General features: G+C 38.8%; 1 protein-coding gene across 5 annotated transcripts in view; it reads left to right on the forward strand.

Moving 5' to 3' along the window:
• The window catches only part of PANK1 (pantothenate kinase 1), a 129,039-nt gene that overhangs the window by 93,501 nt on the left and 12,614 nt on the right, over positions 1-22,924 (forward strand). For all 5 annotated transcript variants that reach the window (XM_079138236.1, XM_079138229.1, XM_079138235.1 and 2 more), the window contains 2 exons: positions 7,886-8,238; positions 18,614-18,867. In XM_079138236.1, the coding sequence (XP_078994362.1) occupies positions 7,903-8,238; positions 18,614-18,867 (590 nt within the window). In that variant the 5' untranslated portion in view covers positions 7,886-7,902. The remainder of the gene's footprint in view (positions 1-7,885; positions 8,239-18,613; positions 18,868-22,924) is intronic.

Here is a 22,924-nt window from a genome sequence, read left to right on the forward strand (position 1 = left end):
TATGGCTTGTCTTCCTTACTCTGAGACCCGGATGATGGAACAATCATTAGCTTAAATTTTATTGGTTATGATAACAAAGACAGAGTTCTAAAGTGTCCCACTCCAGCTGGAAGTGCTCTTGCCTGCAGGTGATACACATTCTTTCCATTCATATATCACTAGCCAGATTAGGAACACTGCCCTGCTTGGTTTTAAAATATCCAGGAGTTGCAGCCTGACCCCATGGGCCTGGAAGGAAGAGACCAGAAATATTGGCCAGCAGTAGTAGTGACTATCACAATTTGCTTTTCTGATGATCAAATATTTGATGCATTCTTATCTTATAGGTGAGATCCTTTCTCTAAAGCAGACTATCCCACCATCCTACCTAGTCAAAGCATGTGGATGGTGCAGGATTTAGGCTTTTAGTTAAGGAGTGATACAGAGTCATTTCTTTGTCAACTGTAAATGTGGTTCCTCTTGAGCTAGAGACCTCAGAACAAAAAAGATGAGTTATCTGCTCTTTATTCACCCCCCAACACAGGCTATATGCTAATATAGCAAAATAAAGATTAGAAAACTTAATATACAATGTCACCTTTCTGTCATTGTGACAAATACCTGAGAAAAACAACTTAAAAGTAAGAACAATTTATTTTGGCTCACAGTTTCAAAGGTTTTAGTTCATGGTCATCTGGCTCCATTGCTATTGGCCTGTGTGTCAAGGTAGAACATCATGGTGGAGAGTGTGTGGTCTAGCAGAGCTACTCACCTCCTAGTGGCCAGAAAGCAAAGGAGAGAGAGATAAAGAGAGAGGATTTGGGGTCCAGGACAAGATATACCCTTCTAGGGCATGCCCCCAGTGACTTACTTGCTTCAATTAGGCCCCTATCTCTTATAGTCCCTACCACCTCTCAATAGTCCACTTAATTATGGAAGTCTGTTGTTGAAATCAGAGCCCTTCAGATCTAATCATCTCCCCAAAGCCCTATCTCTGATCATTGCTGCATTGAGACAAAGCCTTCGACCTGAGTTTTTGAGGGACATTCCAGATCCAAACCACAATACACTGCCATTCAGAAAGGGGTGAATGGGAGATACCAAGTAGTCACTCATCCTCATTCTAAAATACTAAAGCAGTTCTGAAATCCCTCTGGGTTCCTTTTTTTCGGTCGGTAGAGAATGTTGCTTTGGGACCCCGAGTCTCCCTGGGAGGGCTTCCAAGTCCATTCTTTCTTCAGCCCTTGACTCAACTCTAGGGAGATCTCTCCTTTTCCAGTAGCCTCCTTGATCACATCTGTTCAATAAAAATTAGGAGAGTCCATTGTTTTGGACTCAGATCCTGCATCGTGTCCTAACAGAGCCAGCTAACAATCAAAATGGAATCACACACACAAAACTTCAATGTCACCAATCTGAAACTGAGTAATTTATGTAACTTTTTAAGAAATCAAGATTAGAGAGATAACAAACAGCCCAGTTTCTGAAATAGGCCAGTTTTAATTGGCACGATAGTGAAGTTCCCTCTGCCTTAGTCCATACGCAGAAGAAATAATCAGAAGTAACCTGACGTTAACCTGTCATTTTTCTATTGTTCTATCCCTGCCTTACATAAGGAAGGTAACTCTGAAATGCACAATTAACTTTTTGTTCTTGCTTTTTTATGACCTCTGTCTGTAAATCCAAATTCCTTTGCTCAGACCATTCGAACACTTAATTAATTAATTAATTAATTAATTAATTAATTTTGGTACTGGGGCATGAACCCAGGGGCACTTTACCACTGAGTCGCATCCCCAGCCTTTTCTTTTTTTTTGTTTTGTTTTGTTTTGTTTGGGTTTTTTTGAGACAGGGTCTCCCTAAGTTGCTGAGGCTGGCCTCAAACTTGTGATTCCCCTGCCTTAGCCTCCTGAGTCTCTGGGATTACAGGCCAGGGCTACTGTACCCAGCTGGGACACCTAATCTATTTTATGAAATACAGTGTTGTTCCGTTCTAGAATTGAAAATAAAGGCAGGCTGGGAGTAGAATGTGTGCTTAGCATGTCCAAGGCCCTTGGGTTGATTCCCAAGGGGTGGGGAGATAGAAAATAAAGTCAAAACCAAATGGTTGTAATTTTGTCTTTTGACAGATGGCAAGTGAACCCTGAAGGCGTGCTCTTCTTAGAGGCTAAGCAGCTTTCTCATCTGCTTCCTCATTTAGAGAATCAGGGCTCCAGAGTTCTTTTGGGTCTTGAACTGTTCTCCTTGCATTTTTAGACTCAGGCTCATGGTTTCCTTGACAGGGCACTTTTCCAAAGGATATAGGTTTCTTGTCTATTTGATTCCGGTTTTTTTCCATATGCCTATAGCAAAGCCCTCGGTTCTTTTCTAGGCTTTCTGGTATTTGCTGTATGCCCTTGCGTTTTTGCTTTCATGCCTTTCCTTGTTGACTTAATGGATGATACTTTGAACCAGTCTGGCTTTGTGGGGTAAGCCATACCTTTAGTCTCTCAGACCAAACTGAGGAGCCACAACCTTAACTGTATTTTTTACTTGGAAACAATTTAACCCTTACAGAGGGTTTACAGTGGGTGCAATGGCCAGCAGATTCTCTCCCTTTGAGAATGAAAGTACAAAAGCTGTGTTAAGTGCTAATTGACTTTCACTCAAAGGCTTCTTCATTTTGTTAATTTTTTTTATCTGTTGGGAAAACAAGTAGCACTTTTTCCTACCCTGCTAGTCTGACTTAATGAATATGATGCCCTTTGCTTTTTGTTTGTAAACCAGGCAGTTATTTCTGAGCTAATTCTCTCTCAACTTTTAGAATGCTGCCAATAGTGGCCAATAATAGCCACTAACATTTGACTTTCGAACTCTTTCACTGGGTCAACTAATTCTTTAGGCACACTACCTGCCTTCTAAGTTTTCAAAAACGATTGTTTTACCAAATGCTGTGGCAGTCTCCAAAATCTCCTCCCTTCCTCCTTGTTGCCTGACCCTAAGCTGTTACCACACTCTACTTCAAGTCTTCAAGTGTCAGAACAGAGAGTTCTATTGCATTGACAGATGGCACCCAAATCTCAGTGATTTAAAAAAAACACAGGTTTATTTATTTGTGCTGTCAAAGGATAAATTATAACAGTGTAGTTTAACAATCCTAGTTGACTTTGTTGTTAATTCTAGAATCAGGTAACACTTCATTCCATAAAACAGAATCAGTTTTCCAATGGGCTGAGCACTCACTCATCAAAAATAATTTGATGATCAAATTACTTCTTTTGCATAAGGATTAAGGAAGAGGGAACTTCACTCTTTTGCTAGTTGAGACTGACCTATTTGAAATGAATTCTTGGTGAATGAACATTGTTGATGCATATTCTGGAAATTAAGAATGACATCTTGTTTAGGAAGAGTAAGGGGTGAATATCAGTATTCTATGTCTAGAACCAGCATCCCTTCTGGCAAAAAGAACAACCTCTTGATCTTAACAGTAGCTCAGCTGAATTAATCAAAGCATCTGAATATCCTGGGTTCAGTGACCAGCATGAGTCATGGATGGAAGAACTCAGATGTTCTTCCTTCCTTTTCTCTTCTATCTCCATCCCCAGTGTGTACATGGGAACCTTAGATTAGGCAGATCATGATATCAGGAAGATGAATAAAACTGTACATGTGAAATATGACAGTAACTAGAGAAAGCATTATCATGTGAACAAAAGAGCATTATCTTTTTCATGAAAGTAAGAAATGAACATAGGTTGCCAGGCATGATGGTGTGAGCCCCTAAACCCAGCTACTCAGAAGGCTGAGGCAGGAGGATCGCAAGTTCCAGGACAGCCTCTGTAACTGAGCAAGACCCTGTCTCAAAAGAAAATAAAAAGAAAATAAAAATGACTGGAGATGTATCTAAGTGGTACAGCACTTGTCTGCCATGTGGGAGGCTCAAAGTTTAATGCCTAGTACTGGGGGTGGCAGGGAATGAACATAAGTTAATAAAAGCGGCTTCTTTCTTTCTTTCTTTTCAGTGCTGGGGATTGAACCTAGGGCCTCCACATGATTGGCAAGTGCTCTGTCACTGAGCACTGAGCTACATCCCCAGCCCCTAAAAGTGATTTCTGTTGCCACTTAAACTAACACAATAATTCTAGTCCTTATTCCCTCTTACCTTAACTCAGACTGCTGGTATACATTGAACTGAATTTTTAAAACCTGACACCCCTCCCTTCTGCCATTTAGTTGTGTTGCCAATAGACTCTTTGAAATAGCTCAAAAATGACCAGGCGGTAAAGCAGGAAGAAACTGGTTCTAAATAAGTTATAAAATGTTTAGGTGTCCACTGCAATATTTTTAAGAGTGAGACCTCTTTTCAGTTGCTGGGTTTTAGCAAGAGCCAACCAAATAAAAGATTATGTGAGGTCTCTTCCTCTTGTAGGAATACTGGGATTCTAATATAGAACTGGATTATTTGTATAGGTTTTACACAACTTGGTTTGTCTATAAATGCTGAGATATCCTCTGTTTTGCATTATTGCTGACTTTTTAAAAATTTCTGCTTGTATGACTGTTCTAAGTATAGAATTTTCCCACCCCTTCCCTTGGATCTCTAGCTTCCACACTCACAGCCTGCTCATTCTGCTATCCCCTGGCCATATTAACACATTGGGGGCCTTCTGTACCTTTCTGTAGACTCATATAATCAACACGTAAGAATAGTCTTTCTTTCCTCCTTTTTTCACTCCCTCCTCTCACTCCCCTCCTTTTTTCTTTTTTGTCAACCCCCCACACACACACACCTTTTCCAGGCATTTCTTACATTTCTCATTAATGGAAAGTTGGAGGAAATCTTTTCCAGTAGTGGAATAGATTTGCTCATTGTTTTAACAGTTGCCTAATACTCCACAGTTTAGAAGTCATACACTTTATTGGTAAAGAGCATGCCTTTTGTTTCTGGTTTGTTTTGTTTTTGTTTTTTTGACAACTCTTGTGCTTGATATTTGAACATCTTTGCATTTAATTCCTGGAATATTTGGGCTTTTTAAATTATGGTCCAGGAAAAGGGGTTAATTTGATTACAAAAATAAGTACAAAATTTAATAAATTTTGCCAGAATTTTTCCAAAATGGTTATGTTACAAATATTGGAGAAAACCCTTTTCCCATCCTGTTCAAGTCACAAGTGTCTTCCCTGCTTTGATAAGAATGGATTATAGCTGTAGTGCTGGGTTCATCACCTAGGTACCTGTTAACATGCCATGGAATGTTTCCATGGACTCCACTGAGAAAGACTGTAGTTAACCCTTAATTAATTAATCAATTTTTAATACCAGGGATTAAACCCAGGGGTGTTTAACCACTGATCCACATCCTCAGCACTCCCCCCTTTTTTAATCTCCTTTGTTTTTTCCTTTTTTTCTTTCTGTTTTTATTAAAATCTTTTTTATTTTTACAGACTGCATTTTGATTCATTGTACACAAATGGGGTACAACTTTTCATTTCTATGGTTGTACATAATGTAGATTCACTCCATTCATGTAACCATACATATACATAGGGTAATACCGTCTGTTTCATTCTACTGTCTTTCTGTCCCCCACCCCCTCCCACTCCATTTTCCTCAGCACCATCCAAAGTTCCTTCATTCTTCTCTCCCCCCCACCACCCCCTTTGTTATATATTGTCATGCACTTCTCAGAGAAAACATTTGGCCTTTGGTTGTTTGGGCTTCGTCTATTTCACTTAGCATGATATTTTCCAACTTCATCCATTTACCAGCAAATGCCATAATTTTATTCTTTTTTTATGACTAATATTCCATTGTGTATATATACCTCAGTTTCTTTATCCATTCATCAGTTGAAGACAGGCTCTCACTAAGTTGCTTAGTGGATTGCTAAGTTGCTGAGGCTGGCTTTCAACTGCCTCCCAAGTTGCTGGGATTATAGGATGCACCATCACATCCAGCCTCTAGTTAGTCTTTTTGATTGGGAGTGCTTGTGTTTTTTCTTTGTGTCTCTTAAAAAATTCACAGTTTGTAGCAGGGAAGAAACCGGAAGCCAATCTAATGCAATGCATTCCCTTCAGAGATAAGGAAATTAAGATCCAAAGAGGTGGAAGACATTCCAGTGGTTGTGGCTGTTACTCCTGGAGTACATTTATTCTGAATTTTATTTCAAGGTTTTACTTATAACATGATGCTGCTCCTATTCTGTGAGCCACACTGATGATGAATTTTAGAGAACAGAGCAACAGACTTCATCTGTGAACTGAATTGACTAATGGGAATGTACTATTTCCAGTTTTTTGTTATTTCCTACTAGGACAAGCAGGTTTCTTGACTTACCCTGGGCCATGTGGGATTTGCTTTGAAAACTTCTGAAAAGATAAAGTGTTTGTTAACCTGGTCCTGTCAGTGGGATTTGTTGCTCCTAATATTTTAGGGACTTGGAATTTTGTTTCTCTATAGTATTAGAATTGCTACTTACCAAGTATGGTGCAGCTGACTTTTGTCATAACTAAAATAGCAACTGTGAGGTGCAGAAGAGATTTTGTTTGTAGGAATGATTTCCCCTATGCACCCTTCCCAAATCTGCTTGAATAGAAAGCTGATAAGTAGGGAAGCCTAGAAAAAAGACCTCTGTAGGCCCCACTTCTGTTTCTGACCATGTATTATGCACAATTTGGCAGTTGTAACGTGCACAATTTAACAGGGGCTCATGTGGATGCTCCCTAGGGTTGAAATCAAGGAAACTTTGAAAGAAGACTGAGACTCCCATCGTCTTTAAATTCATTTTCAATATCACAGTTCAGGTTTAGCTAATGGATTCTGCTGAGGGAAATGAAAAGGGAGACTCCAACATTTGAATTCCCATTTGGGTTCACTCTGTTCACAGCAGAGCATTTGACAGCACAGCATTAATTTTCCAGAATGTCTCTAAATAAAATCAGCCTATTCAGGCAGCTCAGCCCTTTCTCTTAACAGCAATAAACATAATTGTGACAGAGATTCATTTACTCTCAGATAAACATCTCAAGTAGGTTAAGTCTTCATACATCTAGAGTCGTGCCTTTCCGTTTCGGTCCTGGGCAGGAGCTGTGGTTATATGTGAATCTGGCTGTCAGAGGCCAAGGTTTTCTGGTTTAGTGGTTCCCACCTCTGCAACTGAAAGACTGGGGAACTTTAAAAATATTCTTATGACTGGGACCTAAGCCTGTATTAAATTAGCACCTGTGGGAGAGGAGACCAGATATGGAATATTAAAAGCTTCCTCAGGTGATTTAGACATGTTTGGCTTAAGAAATTCTGGGCAGGCTATTTGGGATGGAGAGAGCATCTCTGTCTACTGCAGAAAGAAATCAAATGTAATATGAGCTGTTCTTAGAATTCTACCACCCTACAGATCATCCTTGCTCATCATCTCTCATAGTCTACTTTCTCTCTCCCTTGTCCTTCCTCCGTATTGGGTAGTCACATCTTACAAGTCAGCTCAGGATGCAAAACATGAATTGTTGAAAAGTGCACGAGGAAGGCACCATGTGGGTTAAAGACTAATGTACCCTCTCTTGATACACCCAGCATAATCAGTTCCTTTTCTGGACCCTATGCAAAAACAACAACAAAAATTACTAAATATTGAAATAGCACTCAGTCTGGTAAGATACTCAAGCCCTAGGAAGCCCCAATGAAACTGGCATAGGGAACGGCAGAATCCTATTTCTCATCTCATTCGATTCTAAGGTCGACTCAGTGGAGTGTAGGCAGTCTTGAGGACCTCTGCAATTGTGAATTTCTCTTGATGCCCTTTTTTTAGGCACATATAGTCAAATTCAAGAAAATTGAAGTTAAATGCGTTCCCTTATTGAATAATCAAAAACTGAAACTTTTTTTCATATATAGGATTCAGCAGGACTCTTTCTCTCTGCCCTCTAGCATTCCCATGGTTCGGCATGGATATTGGTGGAACTCTGGTTAAGTTGGTCTACTTTGAACCAAAGGATATTACAGCCGAAGAGGAACAAGAGGAAGTGGAGAACCTGAAGAGCATCCGGAAGTATTTGACTTCTAATACAGCTTATGGGAAAACCGGGATACGAGACGTCCACCTGGAACTGAAAAACCTGACCATGTGTGGGCGCAAAGGGAACCTGCACTTCATCCGCTTCCCCAGCTGTGCCATGCACAGGTTCATTCAGATGGGCAGCGAGAAGAACTTCTCCAGCCTCCACACCACCCTCTGTGCCACAGGAGGCGGGGCCTTCAAATTTGAAGAGGACTTCAGAATGGTAGGTCATGCTTGTTCTTGTTAAAATAACCAAGCTTGTCACATGTCCAGTCATGACATCTTGTGCCTAAAAACTAGACTGCTAACCTTGGGACCTGGGCAGATTCACTTTATCTCTGTGCCTTAGTTTCTTTACCTCATGGAGTTGTTACAAGATGGATTAAATGAGATAATTTGTACCTGACAGGAAGTGCTTAATATGTGTTAGGCATCGTCATTTTTTCTGTTACGATTACTGCTATGTGATAATGCTAAGGGGATAGAAATTCCCTTCTGAAATACATATTTCACTTAGAATTTTCCACAGACTCTTACTACATAATCATGAGTCCAATGTTGTAGATGTATAAACTGAGGCTCACAGGAAGGCTTTCTATAAGTCTTACTAAGATTATTATTTTTTTCTACCCATTTGTTCTTATAAGTGCCTTTTTTTGTTGTTATATGAATGTTATTCAAATAAAAGTGAAATCTTTATATTTTTATATTATTTATAGAATTATATAATTATGTTTATATTGTATAAGCATTGTATAATATATAAATATTACTATATTAATATTATTTATAGGTTAATTCCTTCATTAATGAATACCATTTAAGGTTATGGTTTTGCATTATAGGAATGATGCTATATCCTGACAGGCAGTACATACCACCTCTGCACCTGCCATTTAAATTTGACAAAAGTGGCTAAAAGTAAGCTATGGACAAGAAAAATGGAGTCCGAAGTTTTTCTTTATGTAGTAATTTCTTAATATCTACACATTCCAATTTCCCCATCTTATTGAGTCAAGACAATAATCTCTGTATTGTCTAGCCTCATCTCACAGAGTAAAATGAGCATAAAGTTCCATAGTAGATGTAGGAGATATATTGGAAAATAAAGGGAACTAGACAAACAAAATGGATTGAACAAAAAGAAAGGGCTAGACAATTTTAGGGTTAATCTTACCACAATTGAAAAATCAGGGGCTGAATTTGTAACTCAGTGGTAGAGCACTTGTCTAGCATGTGTGAGGCACTGGGTTCAATTCTCAGCACCACATAAAAATAAATAAATAAATAAAAGTCCATTGACAACTAAAAAAAATTTAAAAAAAGAAAAATCAGTGAGGTAGTTGTAAAATGCATTTTCTCAAAGCATGTAGTGCAAACCACCCTGTTTTGTCATGGAGCTAATGTAATTTACGCTTGCTGTAATGTCTGTCATTAATGAATAATGGATCATGGAAACATTATTCCTAGTATTTAATAAGACTAGAAATGCAAATTTTATTTATGTCTTCGAAAGTAACACCATTTACCTCTTTAATTGTACCAAAGGAGCTGGCAACAGAGTCCTAGAGCAATGTCCTAAGCAAAACTGCTTGTATGGAGATTTGGGCTTTTTTCATCTGTGTCCCCTTTTCCCATCCAGCAGTAAAGTTCAATACCACTGCTTACTTAAATGACCTATGAAATCTTTCCCACTAAAGGGACTCAGTGACTAACAGTTTGAAAACTTAAAAGGTTAAGGTCCATTGACATGAGAACTAAATTTGAGTCCATAATGAAAAACACATTGAACCTAAATGCTAGTCCTGTTTCTGCATTTTATCAGCTGGGTGACTCTGGGTGAGACATGTTCTCCCTGTGGGTCTCCGTTTCATCATCTGTAAAAAGGCAGTAAGGTGAAGAGGGGAGGAGGAGTTTCTAGTATGTCAGAACTAGAAGGGACCTCTAGAGAAGAAGTAGTATTGCATTCTTGTTAAGTGACCTGGAGATGAGGGAGACTATGTGGATGAAGAAACTAAAACTTAATGGGCATTTAAGAGGCTCTAGTAGAGTCGTGCTCTTCTAGGTGACATCTGGGGCTTTGGCTCCATTCCGATTCAGAAGTGGGTGGAAATGCTATGAGCTCCCAGGTCCCTCAAGGACACACCATCTTCCCTCTCCACTAGAGAGCCTGACATGAACTTACACAACCTCTATCAACACCTCCCTCCCTCCTTAGGGGTAATGTACGTCCTGGGAGAAAGTTACTCAATACATACTGGTCATGAGCAAGTGTGTTTCTCAAGGTTCTGAGCTGAGAAAGGTCAGATCCTCTTTCAGGCAGGCTTTTGGAGCCTAACGAATAGACTGGAGTAGGGAGCAAATCTGGAGTATTTGCTAATAAATAACCTGGCCAGGCTGAGATTCCATCTATAAAAGAAAATTCCATGGGCTGCCTTCTGTTTCTATGCTCAGTCTCGGCCCAATGAAGACAGAATTGAAAGACAGAGTTCTTCCTGTAGCCTGTTTGACTGTACACTAAGTGATGTGCCCAGATTTGTCCAGAGTTTATGAGGACAAATTGATTTTACCATCCTTTTTCCTAAGCATTCATTCACTTATTCTACAAAAAATTTATCATGCTCCTTCTGTGTGCCAAGTCCTATTGTGAGAAAAACAAAGCTCCTTCCATCCCCTCTTGAACTTATATTCTGGTAGAGTAGAGGCAATAATTAAACAGGTGAATATAGAATATATCAAATAGTAATAAGTGCTATGAAGGGAGAAATAAGGCAGAAGGATATGGAGTCCTGGGAAGGTCTCTGTGTGAAGAGGTAACAGAAATCTGAAGAAGTAATATAGCAAGTGATGCAAATAGATATCTGGGGAAGAACATTTTGGGCAGATGGAGAAGCGAGTGCTAAGGTACTCAGTTGTCAAATTCACCCTCTTCTTTCCTGGATGGAAAATTAAAGATGCTTATTTTTAAATTATTTTCTTGAAGTGCCAGCGATGGAAACCAGACCCTCTGGCATGCTAGGCAAATGCTCTACCACTGAGCCATATCTCTAGTGTGAACATTTCGCTCAGTTGAACAGGATCAGTATATACTTCTGTATATATTAAACAATTTGACAAATAATAAGGTAGTGCATATACATACCTGTAAAGCCCTGTTATTGTATAAAATCATTGTTTGGGGTATAATAAAATTTTGCAAATAGGAGTTTTAAAAATCCATCTGAGTAGTTAGGGCTAAAAGATGTTTAGCAAAGCTGGGGCTGTAGAATGTTTATCTAGAATGCACAGAGGCTCTGGGTTCAATCCCTAATACCCTAGTTCAGCAGACTAATGGTTCAGGAATTGTCAGATGTGATGACTATTCTTGTGTGTGTGTGTGTGTGTGTGTGTGTGTATTAAGTATACTTAAATCCTTAGGTAGAATGATTTTTCTTCATAAAATTTAAATGTATAAAAATAGAATCCTGTGTTGAATATTTTAAATTGGACAAAGCTGCATTTGATTCTTCCTTTTCTTTCCTTTATTCCCTTCCTTTTTTAATATTTAAAAAGTTTCCTTCTTTTTTTAACATTTTAAGATCACTGTCAAGCAAATTCTAACTGGCTAAAATTAGTTTTCAAAAGTAATTGTTTATCAAAATGAAACACAATAGAAAAACTTAATCTAACTTCAAATGGTCTAAAACATTTGATAATCCAATGAGGAATCCCACTATTTAAAAAAAAAAGACCCTCCAGGTAGAGAATCCTGCATGGCTATAGGCTTCAGTTAATTTTGTGTTTATTCCTACTATCTCTCTCTGTAGGTTTTGTTGTTTGTTTTTTTTTTTTTTTTTTTTTTTCTATATGTTGATAGACCTTTTTTTTTTTTTTTTTCATTTATTTATATGTGGTGCTGAGAATCAAACCCAGTGCCTCACACGTGCTAGGCAAGCGCTCTACCACTGAGCCACAATCCCAGCCCCTCTAGGTTTTGTTTTAAAGAGCTCAGAAGACTATTTTATTTACCAATTCTAATATTTTTATCTACCACCATACTTCCTAATTTCAACAAGAGTATTCTCAAGAATTAAATTAAATTAGGATACAGTGGGGTGCATCTGTAATCCCAGCAACTCAGGAGGCTGAGGGCAGGAGGATTCTGTTCAAGGCCAGCCTCAGCAATTTAGCAAGACCCTGTCTCAAAATAAAGTCAAAAGGGCCGTGGATGTGGTCAGTGGTATGGTGCTTGCCTTGCATTTGGGAGACTCTGGGTTCAACCCCCAGTAACACACACACACACACACACACACACACACACACACACACAGTATTCCTAATAACAGAAAATATTTGTAGAAAAAAGTCATCCTTTTTGCCCATTTTACTCTTTATTACAATAGATAATTGTGAGTTTAGTTCAGTCCATGGCTAACATTAATGAGAAGTTGGAAAAGACACTTTTAGTTATATACTTAAACAAAATAAGAACTATCCTTTTAATAAATAGGATATAACAATAATTTTATTTAGTTGATGTAAATTTAAAATAGAGGAAAGAATTTTCTTATTCTCTCATTACATGTTTTTTAATTTTTAAAATATTTAATTTTCTTCTTTTTTTCTTTTTTCTTTTTTCTCTTTTTAGTACTGGGGACTTTACCACCCATCTACATCCCCAACCCATTTTATTTTTAATTTTGAGACAGTTACTAAGTTACTGAGGCTGGCCTGAACTCGTGATCTTCCTGCCGCCTGCCTCCTGCCTCAGCTTCCCAGTCCCTGGGATTACAAGCAAGCGCTGCCATACCCAGCACATGTCTTTCAATTTTAAAAACATCCTTATGCTGGAAACTCTAAGGAATAAGTTTTAAAAAATAATGGTAGAAAAATCATCAGGAGAAGGTAGTAATCATGGATATGTGGAATCTTAAGTGGACCATTCAAGCACACTTATAGCTTGGTTCCCATTACTAATCCAGGGACTGATTTGTGTTACTGCAAGAGCATAAGGTTTGGTAGACATTTGCCATTGCCTCCTGGCTTGACACTTGACACTCACAGATGCCCCTTTCATGCTTGCGGTGGGGAGGTGGGGAGGAAAAGCCATCTTTGAGGTTTTGTTATATTTCTTCCTCACTAAACTGCTTTGAAATTCGCCTCTCTCTTAGGTCTCCTTTGATTGTTCTTTATGAAAAGAAAAGAACCCTAAGTGTAATTTGTAATTCAGAATCAACTATTTTATTTATGTGCAGATTGTTCTTGCTTTAGTAAGATAACCTTTTCTGCCACTTCCAATTTGATTTATGGAGCCAGTGTCAGCCAGAACACCTTGGGAAGTATAATGTATTATACAGATTGGTATTTTACTCATTTCTGAAGCACAATTTGGCCCTCAGTTCCCTACCACAGATAAATGATATAACCGATTTGGGTAGATCCAAACTCTTCCCAGGGAGTAGTTATGAAACCTCTTTTGATAGTGTTTATTTATTTGTGTATTTAACTATTTAGTTATTTTTGACATATGGAGCTGAAGTATATAAGTAGTTCCTCTATAAAATATATCCTCAACAAGCCTGTGTTAGCATCAGTGTTTTTTCTAATACCAGCATATAGGGAATTCTTGAATGTTCTCCAAAAAAGTCTTCAGATTGGAAATGGTGCTTCCAAGAGCATTTCACCTTGAGATAAGAGCTGAGTTATTTTACTTCTCATATGTATAGTAATTACAATTCATATGTGTAGTATTTTATAGTTTCCAAAGCAGCTTCAAACAACCATCTCATTTGATTCTTAAAAACATCCCTGTGGATTAACTAGAACAGATGCTGTCAGGGAGAGAATGAAATTTGGTCAAATACCTGTACTGGGATTGGTAAAGAACTCAGTTTCAGCTCTTTATCCAAATGTCCGAGGTACTCCAAGTGCTCCTCCTCCTATCTCACTGGATCTCAAGTTGTGGTCCCAGCACCAACAGCATCAGTAGCACCTAGATATTGCTAGAAATGCAATTAGAAATTCTAGGGGATTGGCTCAGCAACCTGTTTTAACAAATCCTTCAGTAATTTGCTGCACTTGAAGTTTAAAGGCCTTCTGTAACCATACTTGCTTTAGTGACTGGTACCACGCGAAACAATGTTAGTTTTTCTTAATTATAGTTTGAAGGTGTTTTGTACCTTGCCTCTTCTACTGGTTAGCTTTGGGATCCCAAATAGGTCACATAACCTGCTGGCCCCAGTGATTATATTTTATTTCCAAAATAGGTCATAAGAGTATCTTCCTTGCCTAAAGTTCTACAAATGGTGTCTACATAGCTCCTTACATAGAATTTGAGTCTTAGGGCAAGCCTAGGTTTGCTGTTTTTAAGTTTGTGGATTGTGGTTTAAATTTAACTTAGTAATTTGGGAATTCACAGAACTCTCCAAAAGTGCTAACAGTTATAGGTGGCGAGGATCTGGAGCCTCCTCCGACTGGCCTGTTTAGTGACATCAGGTTAAAAGCTCGAAATTGGCCATGGAGAGGGTGATTATAACACAGAATTTAGTAATTGCTACAAACCAGGACTTCTGTTCCCAGAGAGCTGGTTGTTAATATAAATCAGCACATCTTGGTTACAAGGTTATGTTCAAATTAGCAGAAGCTTTACCTGCATGTTTGCTGGATCTGATATTTCAGATTTATCATCAGTTAAGGCCCATTATAAAGATCAACATTAGAATATATATAGTTATGACTTCATAACATCATTTTGTTCAATAGCAAACCATTTAAATAAGTTTACTTTATGATGTTTGCTCAGTAATGAAATCATCTAATGAGGTATTTCAGAATGCATGCTCCTCATTAAGCTATGCATGACTTGTATTAGTAAGCTTTTCGTTACTATTATAAAATACCTAAGACAACCTAACTTTATAAAGAAAAGAGATTTCTTTAGATTCAGTTGTGGAGGCTGAAAGTCAAATAGCAAGACACAAGGCTCTAGAGGCCACCACTTGGTGGAAGTAAGGGGTCATATTTTGAAACAGGAGAGACTCAAGGGTCAGGTTCTCATGAGAACTCACCCCAGGAGACTAAGTATCCCCTTCTTAGGATAGCACCCTAAGACCTCCCACTAGGCCCCAGCTCTTAAAGGGTTCATCAACTCCCACATCTCCACACTGGGAGCCACACTCCCAACACACAGAACTCTGGGGAACAAACATCCAAACCATAACAACCATATATAAAATTGATGATATGGACTAACAGCCGTGTGTTTTGTTGGCCTGCAGTAGGTAAACTAAAATTATCAAATTAACCACCAACATTTAAAAATTAAAAAGATTTCACATAAAATCTGAATTTATGGCTCTTGAAAAAATACAGTTGTCTGGCAGCATTGGGGCCCTTTACCACTTAGCGGCAATGGGCTGTAAGTGAATTGTAAATACATACAGACTGTTTCGTTGACACAGTCCCGTTGTTGAGTCACTTTCATGTAGACCAGGGCTTTTCTCTTTTCTTTCTTTTTTTTTTTTTTTTTGGTACTAGGGACTGAACCCAGGGTTGCTTAGCCACTGAGCCACATCCCCAGCACTTGTTTTAAGACAGGGTCTCACTAAGTTGCTTAGGGCCACACTAAACTGCTGAGGCTGGCTTTGAACTTGCAGTCTTCCTGCCTCAGCCTCCTGAGTTGCTGGGATTACAGGAGTATGCTACCACACCCAGTTTCTTTCTGTTTTCTTACTGCCACCTTTAGGCATATGAGCTTCCTGATATAAAGAAAACTTTGCCTAGAAAGAGTGTTTCTCCTTAGATGAAATCTTAAGAGCCTGTTTTAAGCCTTCCACAAAATGAACTCAGGTTTACCAGCAAACTGCAAAATCTGAGGATTAATTCCCAACTTGTTTTGAATTTCAGATGGCCTGTTTGAAAATCTGAGTAGCAATTTGACTCATTACCTGAAACTGGGAGCCCATATTTTTTCCTATAGTTCTCCAAGAAAGTGACAAACATCTTTGTTTCCTATTTGTCTGGGGCTGCATGACCTCAGGCTCCAAAAATATCCATCCCTCAGTAAAATGTGTAGAAGAGATGTTTGTTTGCTACTAGCACTTTATTTGAAAATCATTTTGAGGGGAAAGGTGAGATAATAAAATTCCTTTCAGATTGAAGTTGTACGTGCTCAGTTTATTTGTCTTGACAAGTTCCCCCAACCCCCCACCCCCGATATAGTTTCAGACTGTCCAGCTGGATGGACTGTGTCTTTGTCCATGTTTATGATATTGGTTCTGGACTTGGCTGTCAATATTGTGGATGAACCTCTGATTAATTTTTAAGCAGGTTAACCTATGGTCCCTAGACTGGCTGATGAAATAGCTACTTTCCAGCTTGGGGTGATCCATGAGGTGATAACTTTCCCTGTTCCATTTAATAAATGTTTATTAAGTATGATTAGGGGCAGGCCTTTCAGCCAAGTGTTGAGGAACCTGAAAACCAGCCATATTGTGACCAGTGCTCTGTAAACACAATGGACGGCTGTGGAATCAGGCAAAACAGAGGAGATACTATTTACCCTGCTGTGTCCCCCTATACTCTTCCAGGTCTCCAAATACTTCTATACTAATAGCAATGCCCTCTTAAAATGTATGTCATTATACGCATCTCATTCAAGAGTTTCAGCTGATAAAAAAATGAAACGTTTGGAACCATTTATGAGCTATATTACTTCATCACTAATGATCATTTAGAATGTTTATTTCCAAGTATGAAGGATACTTTCAGGGGCTGCGGGGTAGCTCACTGTTTGCCTGTCATACACAAGGCCCTGGGTTTAACTCTAGCACTGCAAAAAAAAAAAAAAAAATAGAATACTTCTACCACCTTGCTGGTAACCTATTCTAATTCTTTGCAGGTATAGATTTAGCCAATTTTTGTTAAATAGGAGCCTTAGATAAGTAACACTAAGTGAAAAGTGTTCTTGTTAACTTTTATAATGAAGATGATGTCTCTTTTGACAAAATATCAAAGTCTAGTTCTTGTATAGGTTGTTTCCAGACCCCAGAAACAGTATCCATTATGGCAGTGAAGATAACAGAACAGGGAGTCACTGGTAGCTATTTTCTAGTTGTGTCACTTAGGCACCATGAACCTTAACCACATAATAAGGTTAATAATATCTACTTATAGGGTTTTTGTGAGAATTGACCCATACCTTCTTTCGTTGGTTGGGTTTTATGTTGGTGATTATTAGTCATTAATTTTTGTTTTTTTTCTGGTCCATGGAAAATGATTATCAACCCAAACCTTTGGGCCAATGGTATATTCTTGAGGATAATGAATTAAACTTTTGAGGATGCATAGTGGCCACTAACTTCCAATGCTAGCCCACAGCCAGCTGGTTGTCCTTAGATTTTCCCCCCGTACCTAAGAGAGTACATTTTTATGTCATATAAACATTTTTATGTCATATAAACATTAAAGGACACTCTGGCTACCCCAGCTGATAAGCCCTTTGTATATGCCAACTCCTGGGTAAGCACATCACATATATTATTATCATATAATCTTTACAGCAACACTTTGTAGTAGGCATTATTATCCTCATCTTACAGGTGAGGAAACTGAAGTTTGAGAAGTCACATAACTCACCTTACATCCTTTAGTCAAGTCAGTTTTAGAGCTAGAATTCAAAGTACGATCTGTTTAACTTCAGAGCCCAGGTCTGGGAAAAGGGTAGCTGAGCTTTGTGAGCTCAGGAGATTCTCACCAGTTCCCAGGCCTTTGGGATCCATGCCCTGACAAGGAAGTGTAGGAGTGTAGGATTCTCATGATTTTCTGAATGTTCTCACTTGATGGCATGCTGAATTTTCCACAGTCTCTGTCAACAAGTGATCACAAACTTAGTGACTTAAAATGTCAGATATATTTTTGCTCATAGGATTTTTTTGTTTTTGTTTTCTTGGTGGTACTGGGAATTGAACCCAGAGACTCTCTACCACTGAGGCACCTGTCTGTTTTATTTTGAGACAGGATCTTGCTAAGTTGCCAAGGCTGGCGTCAAACTTGGGATCCTCCTGCCTCAGCCTCTTGAGTTGCTGGGATTACAGGAGCATGCCCCTGAAGCACAGCTTGCTCATAGTTCTTGAGGCTGCACTTCCATCAGAGGCTCTTGGGAGGATTCCATTCCTTGCCTCTTCCAGTGTCTGGTAGCAACTCTCAAATCCCTGTCTTCTTCCTCTCATGGGCTCATCCTGTGTGTCTTTCATGTTTTTCCTTTGTGTCCTTTATAAGGACTCTTGTCATTGGCCCACCCAGATGATTTAGGATGATTGCTTCAAGCTCCTTAACTTAATCACATCTGCAAAGACCCATTTTTCAAACCACATTCACAAGGTCATAGACAGGGACCACCATTCACCCCACTATACATGCTTTTCCAGGCAAAGCGCCTGTCCTTTAGCACAGCTGCTTTTCCAGGGGACTGATTGAATATCAACAAGATTTCACAACTTGGTATTTCAAGAATGTTTCCCTACTTTTAAAGTGAATGACCCAATCTTAAATCTAGCTAAAGCTTCTGGGGTTTCTTGCAAGGTGGTTCATGGCATCTTACAAGGTTTTTTCTCTTTCAGATTGCTGACCTGCAGCTCCATAAACTGGATGAACTGGACTGTCTGATTCAGGGCCTGCTTTACGTCGACTCCGTGGGCTTCAATGGCAAGCCAGAATGTTACTATTTTGAAAACCCCACAAATCCTGAATTGTGTCAAAAAAAGCCATACTGCCTTGATAACCCATACCCTATGTTGCTGGTTAACATGGGCTCAGGTGTCAGCATTCTAGCAGTGTACTCCAAGGACAACTATAAAAGAGTTACAGGGACCAGGTAAACATGTTTTCCATTAGGAGAACCTCTCTGTGCTTAAACCCAGGCCTCTTCCTCAATGAACAGTGTATAATAAACGTTATTTGTATTGAATCCATTTTTAAAAGAAATGTCTTGGCCTTCTTGGTCAACCAAAAAGAATTTATCAAGCGACATGTTAAGGGAGTGAAAGGGTGATTTTTATAAAGGTTAATAAAACCCAGTCTTTGTCTTGCTGGAAATTATGGTCAGATTGAGGGGAGAGGATTGTGTGCAGCAGAAGATTGCCAACAAGGTGGTATGTGTTAAATGCCAAAAGAATGGTAAGGTCAACAGCCCAACAGAAGCCAGATAGAAGGGTGCTTGTTATGGTCATAGAAGGCCTCAGAGAAATCTTCTATTGGACTCATTGGTGCCTAGCACAGGGAAAATAATACACCATTTCAACCAGCAAACAAAACAATGTTTACAAAGAATTTGTCTCCCCTCTTCAGGTAAATATGCTGACTGAAAGCTAGAATCATCTGCATAGCCCACAGAGAATTTTGGAATGCAGTAGACAGGAAAATAGCCCTATAACCACAGTTGGTCAGAGCGCCTTGATTTTTAGTACACCTCCCACCCCAAGGCCCCATGTAAGGGCAAATGAGCTCTGATGATGATTCAACATAGGAAATGGATCTCCTGTCAAATATTTTTAAGAACCTCCAATGTAAACAAAATTAAACAAGTTTTCCTTACTGATCTGGTAAGAAGAATTCTTCCAACTTATTGTACAGCAGAGCTCATTTTAAAGGAACAATTTAAGGAATTAGTGCCTTGTAGAATATGCTTCAGGACATGGTGTTGAAACCATGGTTTTTGACAGATGAAGCTATATTCTCTTGGTCTTGGTATCCTCATTTCATTTCTACCATGAAAGCTATTGCTACTTAGGCTATTTCTGCAGGCTTTTCCAGCACTGGAATTCAGCAGTACTGCTCACCCATTAGGAGAAGAGCTCTGCTTTTCCAGTGTATTTTCATGAATTGTGATGGATCTGTATAAATCAGTGGTTTCCCCAATGAAGAGGGGAAGATTTAGCTTCTTCCAGGAGGTGTTAGACAATATCTGGAGACATGTTTTGAATGTCCTCACTGGAGGTGGAAAGTTACTGGCATCTAGTAGGATTGAGGTTGGGGTATGCTAAATCCTACATCGCATCGGGCAGTTCCCCTAACAACAAAAAATGTCAACAAGCCTCAAATGTCAATAGTGCTGCTTCTGAGGAACCCTGCAGTCCCACCCTGCCAATTGAAGCCTTCATGGGTCCAGAGCTTAGACACTGTTGTGTCACTCAATTGCTACTAGGTGTACATTTTTTCATTGAGATTCCAGAAGCTTGCTTGCTCACACAAGAATCAAAACTGACCCTATGGCCTTAGTAGTACTGTCATGAGTGTCAAAGACATGGATGTTTCAGCTGAGTTAGTTTTACCTTAGAGAGTAATCTGATAAAGGTATAATTTTTAAGAGACTACAGACTTCCTCCTATAAGGAGTAATTGAATCAGTACAGCTAGTCCAAGGAACAAGCTAAATATTTTCCACAATTACAGATACTTACAGTTTAGTTGATGAATACATAGCAGTTTGCGAATTATATAGCAGGTGCATTCTTAAATGTGGAGACTCCAGGGTTCTGAGTCATCCTGAATAGCTGCTCAGGAGCTAATTGTGGTTGATTTCTCTCACATGTATAACAATGCCTATAAATTCTAGTTACTGGTAAATTCCTATTAAAGACCAGTGTTATGCAAATACCAACATAACGATGTCTGGATCTTCAAGCTGCCCTGTAAGCTCTCTCTTCAATCAGCATTTTGGAAGTGTACTACAGGAACCTGCAAATTAATAGGGAAACTTTCAGGGGCTGCCAAGTGTAGTGGAGGGAAATGGAACCTCGTGTTTGTGGGGCTTCTGATCCCTGTCCAGTCAGAGTTGTTCTGCCAAGGGTTTCTTTGATCCAAGTCACAAAACCCCAACCTAAACTATTAGAGTTAGCAGTGAATATCAGCTTGTGGAACATACTTTTGGGAATTGCTGATCTAAACAAATGGTTTAAGCTTTAAAATTTAATACTCCTTTTATGAACTGATAGCTGTAACTTTAGGTTTTTGTTATTGTATTATCCCCTACTTTCCCATAAAGCATTTTTAAGAGACCATGCCATTTATTTTGGGATATCAGTTTTCTTTTAAACATGGTTATGTATGGTTATGTATAATTTTCCCAGTTTGAGTAGCAGTATTTTTTTATAGTGACACAATTCCGAGTTTAGTGTGAAAGTCAGTGGAAAAAAATAGTACTTTACAGCGTGTAACCTGTTAAAAGAGGAATGTTAAAAAACTGGCAAAAGTAGCAGTACATTTCATCCAATCATTTGGGAATCTGTTTTAAGGGTAATGCACACTAATACCTATTAAAGACCAGCATCCTGAAATTATCAACAAATTGGTTACTGAAATGAGCAACTGAAGATTTCTTCTTCTCCCAAAGATCTTTCACTGTTTCATGAGTAATGATAATATTCAGTGGCTTTTTCTAGCAACATATTTTTGTCTCTGATATACTGAGGGTTTTACTGTGTATCTGCCAGAACAAACAGGTATATCTGACTGTGAGTGAGGAAATCACTCAATTAAATAATGGTTAGCAGGTTGAGGGATATTAATAAAGTGCTAGGAGATTCTTGGCTCTTCTGTGACCATGCATTCTTCTCTCCTATCTGCAGTGTACCAACTGTGCCCATGCATGCTTGCTTTCCCCATTCAGCTTTTTATCTGGAGTCACCTGCCATTTTCCAGTTGTATTTGCCCCTTTTCACTTTTACCAACACATCCGTTGATGAGTTACCTTCTTTCTAAGTCAGCCAATGTCTTCAGTTGCCTACATTTGGAGGAGGTTATTCAATGCCTTAATTAAGATGAATCCCTAATATTTGGAGAAAGGTTCTTAGGAACAAAAGGTAGTGAGAGCGGCTGGGGTTGTACCATAGTAGTAGAGTGCTTGCCTAGCATGTATGAGGCCCTGAGTTCGATTCTCAGCACCACATATTAAAAAAAAAATGAATAAAATGAAGGTCCAATGACAACTAAAAAAAAAAAAGTATGTATATTTTTAAAAAGGTAGTGAGAATGTAGAAATGTGAGCAAAGAATTCTTTTAAAAAACATACAGGGAGAAAACAAAACAAGTCCAGATGACTCACAAACCAAAGAGTATTACATTAAAATACACTAGTGGCCAGATGTAGTGGCACACACCTGTAATCCCAGTGACTCAAAGGCTGAGGCAGGAGGATCACAAGTTCAAAGCCAGCCTCAGCAACTTAGTGAGACCCTGTCTCAATATAAAAAATAAAAAGGACTAGGGTGTAGCTTAGTGGTAGAACTCTCGCCTGGTATGCCTGAGGCCCTGGGTTCGCTGCACAGCACCACAAAATAAAAGCAAATAATAATACCCACAATAACTTTGTAGGGTAGGCTGAAACCAACTGTGTAGCATGACACACCATGTTAAATGCATGTGAAGACAAACTCTTAGAGGAAATCCAAAATTCCTACTGTGACTGAAATATTGATGCAACAGTGTACATAGAACTCTTTGTTTCCTCATGGTATTGCCCCTACTGTTTGGGTAGCTAGCTACTACTAGTGGTGCTTAGCTATATCATTCTCTATGAAAAAGAACCCATAATTTCATCAAAGATGCATTTTTTTTAAAAGAATCATAGTTTAAGAATATTATATAGTTTTGCTTTGGATGCAATTTAAAGAACTATGTGCCTATTTACAATCTTGTATCTCCTTGTTAGCAGTTATTGACATTGAATATCATTTCCACTGAATTTTCTTTTTTCAAATTTAAGGTTAAAATAACCTTAATTCCAGCTGACCCTCTTGGCGCATGCCTATAATCCCAACAACTTGGGGGATTGAGGGAGGAGGGTCTCAGTTTGAGACCAGGCTCCATAACTTACAAAATCCTGTCTCACAATATCAAATAGAAAGGACTGGAGATATAACTCATAGATAGAGC

Source organism: Sciurus vulgaris (assembly GCF_902686455.1).
Source record: "Sciurus vulgaris genome assembly, chromosome: 4".
Lineage (NCBI taxonomy): Eukaryota > Metazoa > Chordata > Mammalia > Rodentia > Sciuridae > Sciurus > Sciurus vulgaris.